This window comes from Calliphora vicina, chromosome 5, assembly GCF_958450345.1.
Source record: "Calliphora vicina chromosome 5, idCalVici1.1, whole genome shotgun sequence".
In the NCBI taxonomy this organism is placed as follows: Eukaryota; Metazoa; Arthropoda; class Insecta; order Diptera; family Calliphoridae; genus Calliphora; species Calliphora vicina.
In genome coordinates this window covers 1,530,573-1,544,067 of record NC_088784.1, presented here as the reverse complement: position 1 = coordinate 1,544,067, position 13,495 = coordinate 1,530,573, and the positions used below count along the sequence as shown (strand labels likewise).

General features: G+C 30.5%; 1 protein-coding gene across 6 annotated transcripts; it reads left to right on the top strand.

Moving 5' to 3' along the window:
* The first annotated feature begins 7,107 nt into the window (after window positions 1–7,107).
* Window positions 7,108–10,989, top strand: LOC135959921 (involucrin). Of its 6 annotated transcripts, none has more exons than XM_065511064.1 (4): window positions 7,108–7,494; window positions 8,657–9,032; window positions 9,212–9,364; window positions 9,466–9,563. In XM_065511064.1, exons 1-4 carry the CDS (start codon window positions 7,446–7,448, stop codon window positions 9,470–9,472), a joined length of 585 nt encoding a protein of 194 aa, XP_065367136.1. In that variant the 5' UTR covers window positions 7,108–7,445; the 3' UTR covers window positions 9,473–9,563. The 6 variants fall into 6 exon arrangements, with proteins under 6 accessions (XP_065367136.1, XP_065367137.1, XP_065367138.1 ...); XM_065511061.1 differs by lacking the exon at window positions 9,466–9,563 and adding an exon at window positions 10,202–10,989 and having other exon boundaries at window positions 7,121–7,494; XM_065511062.1 differs by lacking the exon at window positions 9,466–9,563 and adding an exon at window positions 10,202–10,989 and having other exon boundaries at window positions 7,122–7,494; window positions 9,215–9,364.
* The last annotated feature ends 2,506 nt before the right edge of the window (window positions 10,990–13,495 follow it).

Sequence of the window (13,495 nt, the reverse complement as noted above, 5' to 3'; positions counted from 1 at the left end):
TGTGCAGAAATATTACTGTAACGTTAAGATAAAAACATATTAGGAAATTCACGAATTTTCACGGGAATTTCTAAAAAATATTCCTGGAACTTTCCCGGACAATTTTACCTATTAAGAATCATATATTACAGATATCGACTATATTTCCCGTTGTGTACATCGAAATAGTCGATCGATCGCCTTCGTCATCTGCTGGCTATGAGTGCTGACCACTGATTTTTTTTAAATACTAACTATCAAAATAGGAGCCAGTTATTTTAAGGGCCGGTCTAATGTACACAAATACATACGTACATATGTAGTTTTATTTATTTACATACAAACATATTTATTTATTTTAATTTTGTGTTGTTGTATGTAGATATTTTCCTTTTGTTCTGCGTCATAAATGTGCAGAGTGAATTTTTATGTCTTATCCATGGTCATGGGTTATAAAATGCTGAAGGCATATAAAAGCGTGCCTAAAAGGGTTTGTTAAAATTCAACGAAATGGACATGGACTAACATAAACTCTTACACAAACACACACACACACAAAAACTTAATTTGTGTTTGTCTAAATATTAACAATCTACAGTAAAGTATAGTAAGTATCATTGGTATGTTTGTTTCCTTTTTTAATATTCATACATTGAACGAGTTAAAATTGAAGAATTTATTTAGTTTTATGATTAATTCCTCAATTTTGAAATACGTTTTAAAACTTTTTATAGATTTTTATTATTGAATAAGGCCTTAATAGTGATAGCGATTCCCACAAAACTAATACTTTTATACCTTCTATTTTATAGAGGCCTTATTCATAAAAAAATGTTTAAATTTAAATTTTTTTATGAATCTGGGGGTAGTGTATCCAAAATATAACACTCTGTATGAAGGAAATATATTAAACTTTAAAAATTTTGTTAAATCAAAAACAAAAATCCATTCGGAATTAAGAACGGAATAAATTCCAACGAAACATTCAAAATTTAAAGTAAATTTAAAAATCGGGGAAGCCATTCCATATAATATTCTTAGTCGGTTTCGAAAATACCGAGCCCTAACCGCAAAAATATCTTAAGTGCTTAACAACAAACATTCCAGGAAAAGTATTTTTTGCGATTTTTAAATTCATTGGTGATTTTACCCTTCAATTAGGGTGGCAACTAGTTACATATGTAGTTACGTGACAAGCTATTTTAACACGTGCATGTCCTTAGCAGGGGGTTCAATTTACCCTTTTTGATTACACTTAGATTGTCTAATAGCTGATTTAAAATGGGCAACGCATTGGATTCACATACCGGTTACATACTTGATCAGATACATAACTACACAGAGAAAACAGATTCATGTTGCAACCGAATTTATTGCCAATCGAATGATTCTGTTGTACACATAGAATTTGTCAGTTCTAACAACAGAAAGTCAGTTGATAAAGAAGAATTTCAGTTGAAGCAACTAAACTTTAGTTACCCCTTCCAAAATATTGTAGCCATAACTGTAAAATTCGGTCACTAAGATAGAACTATTCGATTGGCAACAAATTCGGTTGCTAGCACGAATCTGTTTTCTCTGTGTAGTTATTTTAACATGTACGAGTGCTAATCTCATAGACAGTCCAATAACCGATTACTTCTTTCTGGTGGGTAAAATAACAAACTTTCTAAAGTGCATTACAAAATTAACGTTTAAAGTGACTACACTCTAGGTTACTTAGAGACAATTGACTTCACGTTAGGTTACATGGGATGACAGTATACTTAAGCAAAAAGAAAATAAACTGTATGAGAATTATATCAACACAATTTGTATATCAACACATTTGTACTCACAAACAAGTGCAGTACAAAATAAACCTTTAAAGTGACTACACGCTAGATTACTTAGATACACTTAAATGACAATTGTGTTCACGCTAGATTACAGGGTATGTATAAAGTAACCAATTGACATACATATCTCTGCACTACAAAGAGCACATACGTGTCAAATGACCCAAAATATATAAATTGGAGTCACCCAAGTGATCAGACATTAGGATTCCAGTTGCAAAACTATGTGTATTAATGTATTTGTGCTAAATATAGATACATATGTATGTATGTAGATTTATGAGATTTTAAATAATTCTTCGGGGTGGGCATTATTTGATATCGATGTTCTGTTTTTAGTCAATTCTCATCATATTTGATAATATGATCCAGGTTGACATAAAAAAGATAACACCACCCAGCAAACAAAACACACATAAATACTTGGTCTCCAATAACATACTAATGTAAAAAATCATGCATGATTATTCATAATTCAACCTCGTTATCATCAACAGTTGAACCCCTGCATGAACTACATCTTGTCATCTAACTTTTATACGATTTGTCTTTATTACTGCCAAGTAAATTACATGACAAAGAAGTAGTTTAGGCAGGGGTTCAATCATTGATTATAAAGTGGTTTGATTTAGGTGAAACATGCATGATTTTTGCATTAGCGTGTAATTGGAGACCATGTGTTTATGGCGAGTATATAAATATTCGGCACATCATTCGAATCATTGCATAGAATCAATTTAAGTTTGATAAATTGAATTTTGATAAGAAAATTACACAATAACATATTTAATTTCGTATTTATTTCGAAAGTAAAACTAAAAAAAACTTTAATCTCAAATAATTTGAAATAAATGAGCTATAATCGAATTCCCAGATCATGTTTACAAACTCCTCTTGGAATTTTAAATGCTGCATTACACAGTAATGCAAAAGAGAATGAACAAATTATTATGCAGGGGTTCTGTTTTGTTGGAAATTCTTTTAGTTTTTCTCGATCACTTCGTTTTTGAAACTAATTTTAAAAAAGTTTCTTGTTTTTGAAAGATATGTATAAGTTTTGCCTTTTAAACAGCAAAAGAGTTGTAAAAATCAGTCAGGACCCTCCCCAACTAAAGCAAAATACTTCAGTCTTTGATTTTAAAAAAATGAACACGCAAGCATTTACATATATGAAAAACGTGTTATTACAAAAAACATGAAAAACATGTTATCACAAAAATTAGCATAACTTATTCATTTTTTAATTGATTATTATTTACTTATGTACTTTGGAAAGCTACTTTAGTACGCTTTTTCACTAAAATAAGAAACAATTATTTTACTGCTTCACGATCATCTTAGAGCGTGAAGAAAATTCAAATTTATTGAAAAATTTTCGTTTTCTGAAATTTAAACGACCGTAATTCAGCCATTATCCAACCGACGTTATATGAGGGAAGTTTTGCTTTACTTCTTTAATTTGAAAAAAAGTTGCAGCTGAAGCACACCGAAGCTTATGGTGAATGTTTTCCATCGGTTCAACGTGCGAAAGATGGTTTGTGCGTCTCAAAAGTGTTTTTTTGACACGGAAGACACATATCGCACATACCAGCCAAAAAAATAGGATTGAAGACCATGAATTGTAATGTTTCACTTTATGAGTGAACTGTTGTCAAACTCAACAAGAGCTTACAAAATCATTGGGAGCTAATCAAGCAGCAATTTCAAAACGTTTGCGAGCAGCAGGGAAATTGGGATTGAAGTAGAGACAGTAAAAGACGATATTGCATGACCAGACCAGACCATCACAGGGAACCTGTACCAAATGCAACTGACTAGTTTGAAGCTAGCATTGGCCGAAAACGCCCAGATATATGGCTAGACATGAAACCGTAATATTCCATCATGACAACGCTCGGCCACATGTTGCAATAACTGTGAAAAACTATTTAGAAAGAAGTGATTGGGAAGTTTTGCCTCACCCGCCTTATAGTCCAGACCTTGCCCCGTCCGACTACTATTTCTTTCGATCGATGCAGAATGCTCTACTTGGGATACGCTTCACTTTAGAACAGAGTATCTAATATTGACTTGATTCGTACTTGGCCTCAAAATATGAGCAGTTCTTTTGGCTCGGAATCCATATGTTGCCAGAAAGTTGGGAAAACGTCATAGCTAACAACGGTCAATACTTTAAATAAATTTATTTTGTACAAATGTTTCAAAATAAAAGCTAAAAATTTGAAAATACTTCCTTTGGTCAAATACTTTTTTTCTGGTTAAAATTGAGAAATAACGACTTTAAAGTTTCCAAAAAAAAAACATACAATTTTCGAAGAATTAAAAATATTAAAAACTGGCTAATAACTATTTTATCTGGGTAACACTTTAATCTAATGCACACAACTTTAGTATGGCCGGCCAATGCTTTTAGTTTGCGGTTTAAAAGTGATATTTTTTTGAAATTAAATACTTTAGTGGTGTTTTTGTCATTTGCTGGCTAGCTATTTTTGCATGTATGTATATCTACTTGTATGTAGTAATTAATTGGTAAAGGCGATAACTAGAAGCGGAACGTAACGTAACTAAACTTTACGTAATGTAAAGTCCATATAATACATACTTATGCACATACATATGTACACATTTAGCCCTTGGAATTGTGTGTTTAGAATAACTCAAATTATCATTATGTTTAAGGATCAGCCAGTAGGGACTTTGGCTGTGTTCTTAGAGTAGTTAGTTTCAGGTAAGTTCGTTACTTCCACTTTTGTGTATTGTTTTTCATTATTATTCATTTTTAGTTTACGATGATGACAATGATGGCACGGCTAAAATATAAATACCACCACACAATAATGATAAACAACAACGAGCAGCCAGTCATCCAGTCAGTCAGCCAGCCAACTAGCCAGCAATCCTACCAACCAACCATCCATCCATCCAAACAACAACAAAATTAAATGCAAAAGAACCGGGCAAACTAAAAAACAAGTTTGTGGTTTAAAGGAAACTAAATATAAAGAAGAACGATAAAAAATATTAATGTTTATACAAATGTCTGTATATATGTATGTATGTATGTTTGGTAAAAAGGAAAAAGGCTAAATCATCCATCATAATGAATTTCTGTATTGGAATTTCTTTATCGACAGAATAAGACGCTGGTGCTGGCTTACCTGCACTTTGCCAGCAGTAAGTAGTAAGAAGAGCTGTTAATCTGTCACCAAATTTAAAAATATGTCATTTTGTTGATTACAGCTACATTTTCCTTATTTAGAAACCATTTTCGATATATTGATATAGTTAGTTTTGGCGTAAGAAATAGTTTGTTGCAAAACAAATATAATTTCAAAAAATCAATCAAATATTTTCTAAACTATGAGATAAAAATAGTGGTTGGAGTTTGGCCGCTTGTGTTTCAATCAATTACAACGGTTTGTAATGATTGCTGCCGCAAGTCAGTGATCAATAAACTGTTTTTTTTACCTGTTTTTAGTTTTTTCCTATAGTTTATGTTTTATAAATAGAGAATTCAATTACTCCAGAGAAAATATATTGTAGAAGAAGACCAATAAAAACCATATACCAATTGGTTACAATATTTTGCTTTAGCCATGGACAAAGACCCCTGTATAAATGTGATTAAGGCTATTAAAGAATTTTCACATACTCTTGTCATCAGTTCTTTTTTTTTATTCTTCATTTTTTTTAAAGTAATCACGCCAAGAACCTTTTCATACACAACAGCAACAACAACAACAAATTCTATTAATATACACACAGTATGTACAAATTTTGATTGGTATGGGTGCCAGTAGTTGTATTGTATGTTGCCTTATAGTGTCAGACCGTAAGACGGACAGATAGACTATCCTCATCATCATTATCATCGCCATGATCATCATCATCATCATTACTATTGTGTAGATACCCAGCAGTTTTATAAGTACTGAATGTATCCTTTAGAGTCATTGTCATTAATGTCTTATCACTTGGCTGACACAAATTAATAGATTTTGGGTCATTTGACACTCATGTGATTTTTGTAGTGCAGAGATTCCAAAAAAAAGTTTAAAAGATCAATTTAAACTTTTTTTCAAGTTACAGTAGGGTCTAGATATATAAAAATAAAATATTTCTAAAAATTCCATTCCATAAAAATTAAAAAAAAAAGTATTTCGGCGGTTGCTGGCGGCTACAATTTTTTTACAAAGACATTCCCCAGAAGTTTCGTTAAATGATGTATATAGTCATTGGACGGGCTTCGACGGTCTTTTTTTTTTTGGAAAGCTGTATAATATTCTTAGAAAAAAAAAAAAAATCAGTATATTTGAGACCAAAGTTTAAAGGACTATAACAGAAAAATGGAGAGGCCCATAAATATAAGATATACACTTAATAAAAGCCTATATAAATGTTTATCTATGTTTTGAAGTATGAATTTCTATATGGTAAAACAATTGAGATATATGTAATTTAGTAAAGTAGTAAAATATTTAAAAAAATTTACGAAAATATTATTAAAAATGTTTTTAACTTTTGGCGCTTCTGTCGAGAAAACGTAATGTCCAATTGAAAAAACCATTTGTATTGGAGGAGAGCATATTGTCAGCTTAATAAAAAACTTCGTTTTTCCAAATTCTGAAGATACCGATTTTTATACCATTTAATAAATGGTATAAAATATATAGGCAACATTTTGTGTCAGAAAAGAAAACACCATAAGTAACCGGTATGTGAATCCAATGCGTTGACTTCGTTGGACCACCTATCAGACAGTCTATTTGACCCATTTCACTCTAAAAGCTAAGCAAAATCACTAGTTCGGGATAGACACCCAGAACTGCTGGTTACAATACGTACATATGAAGAAAAAGAGTTCTTAAAGTTGTTGGCTGGTTGGATTGTTTGATTATTCAGTTAATACTTTTCATTCTTTTATGTATTAAAGTTTGTGTGTGTTTGTGTGTGTGTGTATGTGCAAAGGTATTTATATATAACAATACTTAAGACGTTCTTGGTTATATTCTGTAGTTTTTTCTTTATTTTTCTTTTATTCTTGTTGGCTTATTTACTTTCCTACGGATGTCTGTTTAAAATTCCTTTTAAGCTTACAACGTATCCCAATTTCAGGCATTCGCGATCGAGAATTTGAATCGGAAACAACAAGTCGCGCTTTATCAACTACAACAATATACAAACATATACTTATAGATACAAACATATATAGTATACACAATTACAAGTCATACATACATACATACAAATACATATCAAAAATACCATTAACCCACACAAATAAACAAAACGTCGTAGTGTGTAGTAGTTTAGACCAGGCCTAAACACTGGGTGTGTGAGTGAGAGCTAGTAGTGAGTGCGTTTGTTGGTTTTAAGTGAAGGTGCTCGTACAAAAAAAAATATCACCTTCTTCTAAAAGAAGAACAAGAAAAAACAAGCGAACCGATTAGAACCTGAGAACCTTTGGCCAGCAGCAAAGCTTGGTATTTTAACGTTAACCTTCGAAGAGTTCAGTTTAAATCTAGACTAGCGTTGCTAAACACGAATATCGCATATACATATCGAAAATCGGATAAGAATATTTAACATTCAAACATAAAATAATATATATTGTGTAGTGGAATCAAAATGAATAAAGTTCTTATTTGCCTCATCAGTTTAGTGGTCCTTTCAACAGGTAAGTGTTTTATAAAAATTAAAGTTCAAAATAATTGAAACAAATTTAAATGGAATTTTTGTTAGTCAAACTTTTACTTTTTCGAAATATTTACGTGTTAAAAAAAGAAACTTTTTCAACTCGCTATTATTAATATTAATAAAAAAATTGAGATTTGTAAACAAAATGTAAAACTTGGAAAAATTAAAGAAATTAACGAAAATGGAATTTTTTTAGTCAAACTTTTACTTTTTCAAAAATTTTCATACATTTACTTTATAACTCAATAAAAATTGAGAAAAAAAATTTAAAAAAAAAGTAACGATCGCAAACATTAATTCTTAACTGCAAAGTAAAAAATCTGTGTTGAATTCGACAAAAATCCATAAACAATTTTCTAACGGACTTTTATTAAATGTACATTATTATTCTGTATACGAATAAATTGTAATTTGAATTATATTCTATTTTTAAGTATTTCCTCAATTTGGAGTCACCCACCCACAATACACAATATTGAAGAAATTTCATTAATATAAAAAAAAATTAATTTTAAAGCTAGAATCGACAATTTTAATTTTGAGAAAAGTGTATAAAAATATTTTCAATAATTAATTCTATTTGATCAGTTTCAAATCAAACAAAGCATTTCCATAGATTTTACAGATTAAAGAAATTTCATTAACATAGTGAGAAACTAAAATCACTTAAAACGTAAAATATTCAATAATTGTTATTATTTGATCAGTTTAAAACGGTACAAACTATTTTTTATGGTTTTATTTGTTCTTCTAAAATCAAAATACATTATATTCTTGAAAATTCAACACATAGTAGTTCCATATTTGAGAAAACTAAAATAGTCACTGCAGTTTTCGTCAAGTCTAGAGTGTGAAGTGAATTTTAATTACAGGAAGTGATTTCAAGCACAACAACACCTAACGTACAAGAAAGAAGAACAACAAAAAAACAAACAAACAAATTTGTTAAAAAGAAAGCCAAAGAAAATAACAATTTTACTAAAAAGGTTTTAATATTTAAATGAATTGCGCAAACCAACCATAAAAGTAACAAATTTAGAATTAATACATATTTGGAGGGTATTTTTGTACGAATTTGGAAACACAAGTTAACGACCTTTTTGATGTGGTCTCTCATCTATTATTTTCTTTTCTAATATTAGGACAACGTATAACTACCATACATCTGGATGGTGTACAATATTTCATCAGTCGCATGAATCCATATTCGCCAGAATTAAATTACTTTTTGGCTTATCAGTACTGCCGTTCATTGGGCCTACAGTTGGCATCGTTCGAAACTAAAGAGAAGGCTGAATCGATGACAACTTATTTGAAAAATGCTGGCTACGGCAATTACGATTTCTGGACTTCTGGTAATCGTTTGGGAACAGGCATGTTCTTATGGATGAGCACTGGTTTGCCATTTAATGCCACATTCGACTTTTTCGAAAATACAGCTGATGCCATACAAGCTGGCCTCCTCGATCCTGTTGATCACAACAGCAATACATCACCTCAGAGAACCGCCAGAGACAGGTAAATTATACTTAGTGTTAGTGTAATTATTAATTACTTTTATTTTGGTTTCAAACATTTCCATCCATTCTTCCCACCAACAAAATATAACCACATATTATAAAGAAATAAGCCTTAAAGTGAATTCCTTTTAAAATTTTAACTCAATTCGATTAATTAAGTTCTTTTACTTTCAACAGCAGCAGCGGGGCCGAAAAAGGTTGTGTTGTTTTGAAACAGCCCACATTGAAATGGATGCCAGAAGACTGTTCTGCAGTGAAAGATTTTATTTGTGAACAAACACGTTGCTACTACTACAATTATGGTAGTATTCCAGTCTCTTCAGCGCAGGGGTAAGAAGAGCCACCCCTTCATAAAAGTTTAAGGGGTTTCTTTTATTAAATTGTGAAAATAAAATAAAAAAAAATCTGAAACCTACACACATAAATTTTAGCCTGTAAATGTTACTTTAAGAATATTAATAAAACGAATCTCGAATTGGATACAAAAAAAAAATAAAAACTAATAAATCACACATAAAATCAAACACAATTACAACAAGAAAGTTCAACTAAAGCTGATTCAAATAAATAAATTGAATTTTAAACTTATTTTAGGTGAGCTAAACCCCAAGTCGTATTTAAAATATTTCTAATATACATAAATGCCTAGTTAAATAACAGTTTTGCTGATTGATTATAAATAAATAAAACTAACTGACTGACTAACTAACTAACTGCTGGTTCATACGCTTGACTAACTAATAAACAACAAAATATTGCTGCTAATTGTAAATTATCCTTTTACCCGCCACACTTTATAAACACAACTTTTAACCTTACTTGCTATCATATACATAAGTATTTTGTTAAGCCTCTCATCTCCTAACTAACAAACATTTATTCTTCATTTATTCACACGTTAAGAAAAATTAAATATATATCAAATATACTAGTAGTAGTAGTAGTAGTAGTTGTAGTAGTAAATAACAATAATAATAATTTTAATAACACTGTGGTGAACTGGGGCTTAGCTTTCCTAAAGTAGTTTAATGTTTACATACAAACGTATACATAAATTTACTTATATCATGTTAGGCTATTCTGATTTCGTTCCATTATAGAAATACTAACATATTTCCTTTCACAACTCTTTTTTTTTATTTACATATATGTATTGTCAAAATATAGACGCCCTATTACCACTACTACACCACGCAGCATTATTGCCGATGTTAGTAAGTCGGAAATGAAAACCACCACACCATTGCCACTGTTAATGTCCTCTTATGCAACAGCCAAGAAATCAAATCAGCCTTCATATGTTTCATTGAAATTGGATCAAGAGCGTGCCTTGGTATCCAGCAAAACCGACGATATTCACAACAACGAGCAGGACAACGAAGAGGAACACGAGGACGATGAATCGAACAACAGTCAAGGGGAAGAAGTTCAAGGACGTGACTTAACAAATGAAGAATTTGATCATGACGTCGAGGTTAGCCAGCAAGAAAACTCTGAAGAAGTACATGACGAACATGACGAACACGACGATGCACATGAGCAGGATGACAACAAATCCAGTGACCAACAAAACGATGATGTTAGCAAATTAAACAGTTCACATTCCCAAGAACAGGAAGAAGAATCCGAAGAATTAGTGGCTAAGGAAAAATCATTGGAAAGTTACGAAATCGAAAATACCCCCGAATTACCGGCGGTTGAAGTACGACTAAAGGAGATTTCACAAGAAGTAGAAAAGAGAAACAACGATGAAAACAGGCACATCCCCTCTCTAACACCCGATCTCGATGATATTGGCCGTCAATCGTTTCTCTCGCTAACTGACCTCATACGTACATTGCATCCCAATGACAAACAAATTATACCACAAATTGATTCCGATTATTCGAATGCAATGCGTGTGTTGGGCGAAAAATCTGTGGTGGTCAATACAAATGAAGAATAATTAATTATCGACTTTACCTTTTCCCATACCAATTCTTATAGAGACTTTCAACAATACACAACCTTATCGACCAGGCTACCGTCCGACACAAAACTTTAGACTAACGCTCATTAAATTTTGTACATGATATAATCAATTCAAGTTCTATTGCAAACTGTTTCTTTAATGGATTTTTTTTGTATTTTGTGCGAAAGTATAATGATTTTAATTTTATTTGCAAATACAAGACAAGTTCATTGAACAGCACTTTACTTTAGAACTTGTCTGACTCTATGTAACTGCTGGGGTATTTTCTCAAGTTGGCATTTAAAAAGAAAAACAGTTTAATTTTAGTTTACTAAGTATTTTTAAGTCTAATATGATTGCTAAACGATCGCCATATGCGATCACTAATTGTATAATTTGATGTTTATAATTGTCGAATAAAAATGTTTTTATACAAAAAATAATAAATATACATATCGCTCATTTTTATTCATTTCATTATTAAATATACAATATGTATGTAAATTTGAAAGCCTCCCTATCTCTAGCTAACTACATACATGTATAACTTACTATTTTAATGTGATGGATTTCAATTTATTTTAAGGAGTACAATAAGTAAACTGCAAAATAAAGTATGTAGTAGTTTTCGCGTAATGGAAAGTCACAGTTTTTGAAGCAATTGTCGGGAAAATCATTTACCACATACTCTTTTAATTTATTTACCGATGCAATTAAACACCCAAACCCGGTTCGGTCGCTATTTAAAATGTCTGAGATATGTATAAGGAAAAAACCAGCACAACCTCGATTTTTGGACTATTTTTGATATACATATATCTGAATTTACTATGTATGTCATTAATATAAACAATATGGATGTCTAATGATAGATATTTCAAAGTCATTTCCAACGACGTATATAAGGTCATAGTAAGTAATCGGGAACATTTTTTTTACCTCAATTTTTTTTTACCAAAAAAAAAATTTCACTAATAAATTTAAAAAAAAAAAAAATTAAAAATAATTTAAAAAAAATTTAATTATGTTTACCTAAAAATATTTAAAATTAAAATTTAAATGTGATAACAAAAATAAAATGATCCCAATGGGCTCGACTATTTAAATAAAGAATAAAATAAAATGAAACATAAAGTTTCCCTCTTTGATTATCAATCGCACAGAACTATATACAGTGGTGGCCAGGAATTTAAGACAAAAATTGTTTGCTAAATTCCACGTGATTGTCAATTATTTTTTCAAATATTTTCACAAATATGTATGCATGAGGACTGTTTTAACACACAAGTGTGTTTTATTCGACTGTGTCAATTCATACATATTCACCACGAACACATAAAATTTTTCTACAACTTGACCAATTTTTTTTTTTTTAAGTAAACATATTTTCTGACATTTATATCATTATATTTTTATTATTATAAAATATTCGGACCAAATTTCGTATTATTAGTTCCATTAGTTTCGGTCATATCATGTTATTAACAGCGGATGTTCGCTGAGGTGGGTCAACGTATTTCCACATATCTTTGTTCATATATGTTTTACCGATTTTTCCAAACATTTTTCAGAAACTAGAAACATTAATAATAAATTTCATATCCTTAGAGGTCCTTTTATTTTGGCTCTATCGCACTTAAAATTCAGTTGATGAAAAAAATTCATGTATTTGTCGTAAATTGGTGGCCACCACTGTATGTATGCAAAATTTCATGTTTCTAGGATCATTAGAAGAAGAATGAAAGAAAGTACAAGGGAAAATTATGTTTTAAAAAAGTACGAAACTGTTTACTCGGATTTGGCTCAATCGTACTCTTATTCTAAATAACTTATATTTAGTTAATTTTTGTACGAATGGAAGATCCAAATTTTAATCAATATTGGCTTAATTATCTCGAATATTTAAAATAAAACTATAAAATGTTCATAAAAAGTATCAACAAAAAAATACTAACTCCAAATCTAAATCTGCTAGTTTTTGATAAGTAAAGAATAGGATTTAAAATTATTTTCTATTGGGGGATTCAAACGGTCTGCTATTAGGTCGTATTGTCATAATGTCGTAAAATATTTTTTTAGTTTAAACAAATTCTTGTTGCGCTGCAAACAAAAAAGTGTTATATTATGACAAACCAATAAATATAGTTCTAAAAGTCTTATTAGTAGGGGGCGGATTTATATGCAAATGCATGTTTTTTCTCGAATGTCCAAATACAATGTAGACTAATTATCTATCCGAATCGCACATTTTGCTGCAAAATGGCATCGATTTGTTAGTGCATATTTTTGCATATTTTACTGATAATGCATATTTTGTTATATTTTACTTCAAAATGCATATTTATATGCATATTATGCCAATTTTTAATAAAAATATAATTTTTTGTCGTTAATGGGCATTTATCGACTAACTTCTTTCGACATATAGAAACTGGCATTAAGTTTTTCATTTCTCTATCAGTAATTGAAAATTATCATTTCAAAACATTTTTATTCAAAAATGTTTAGTT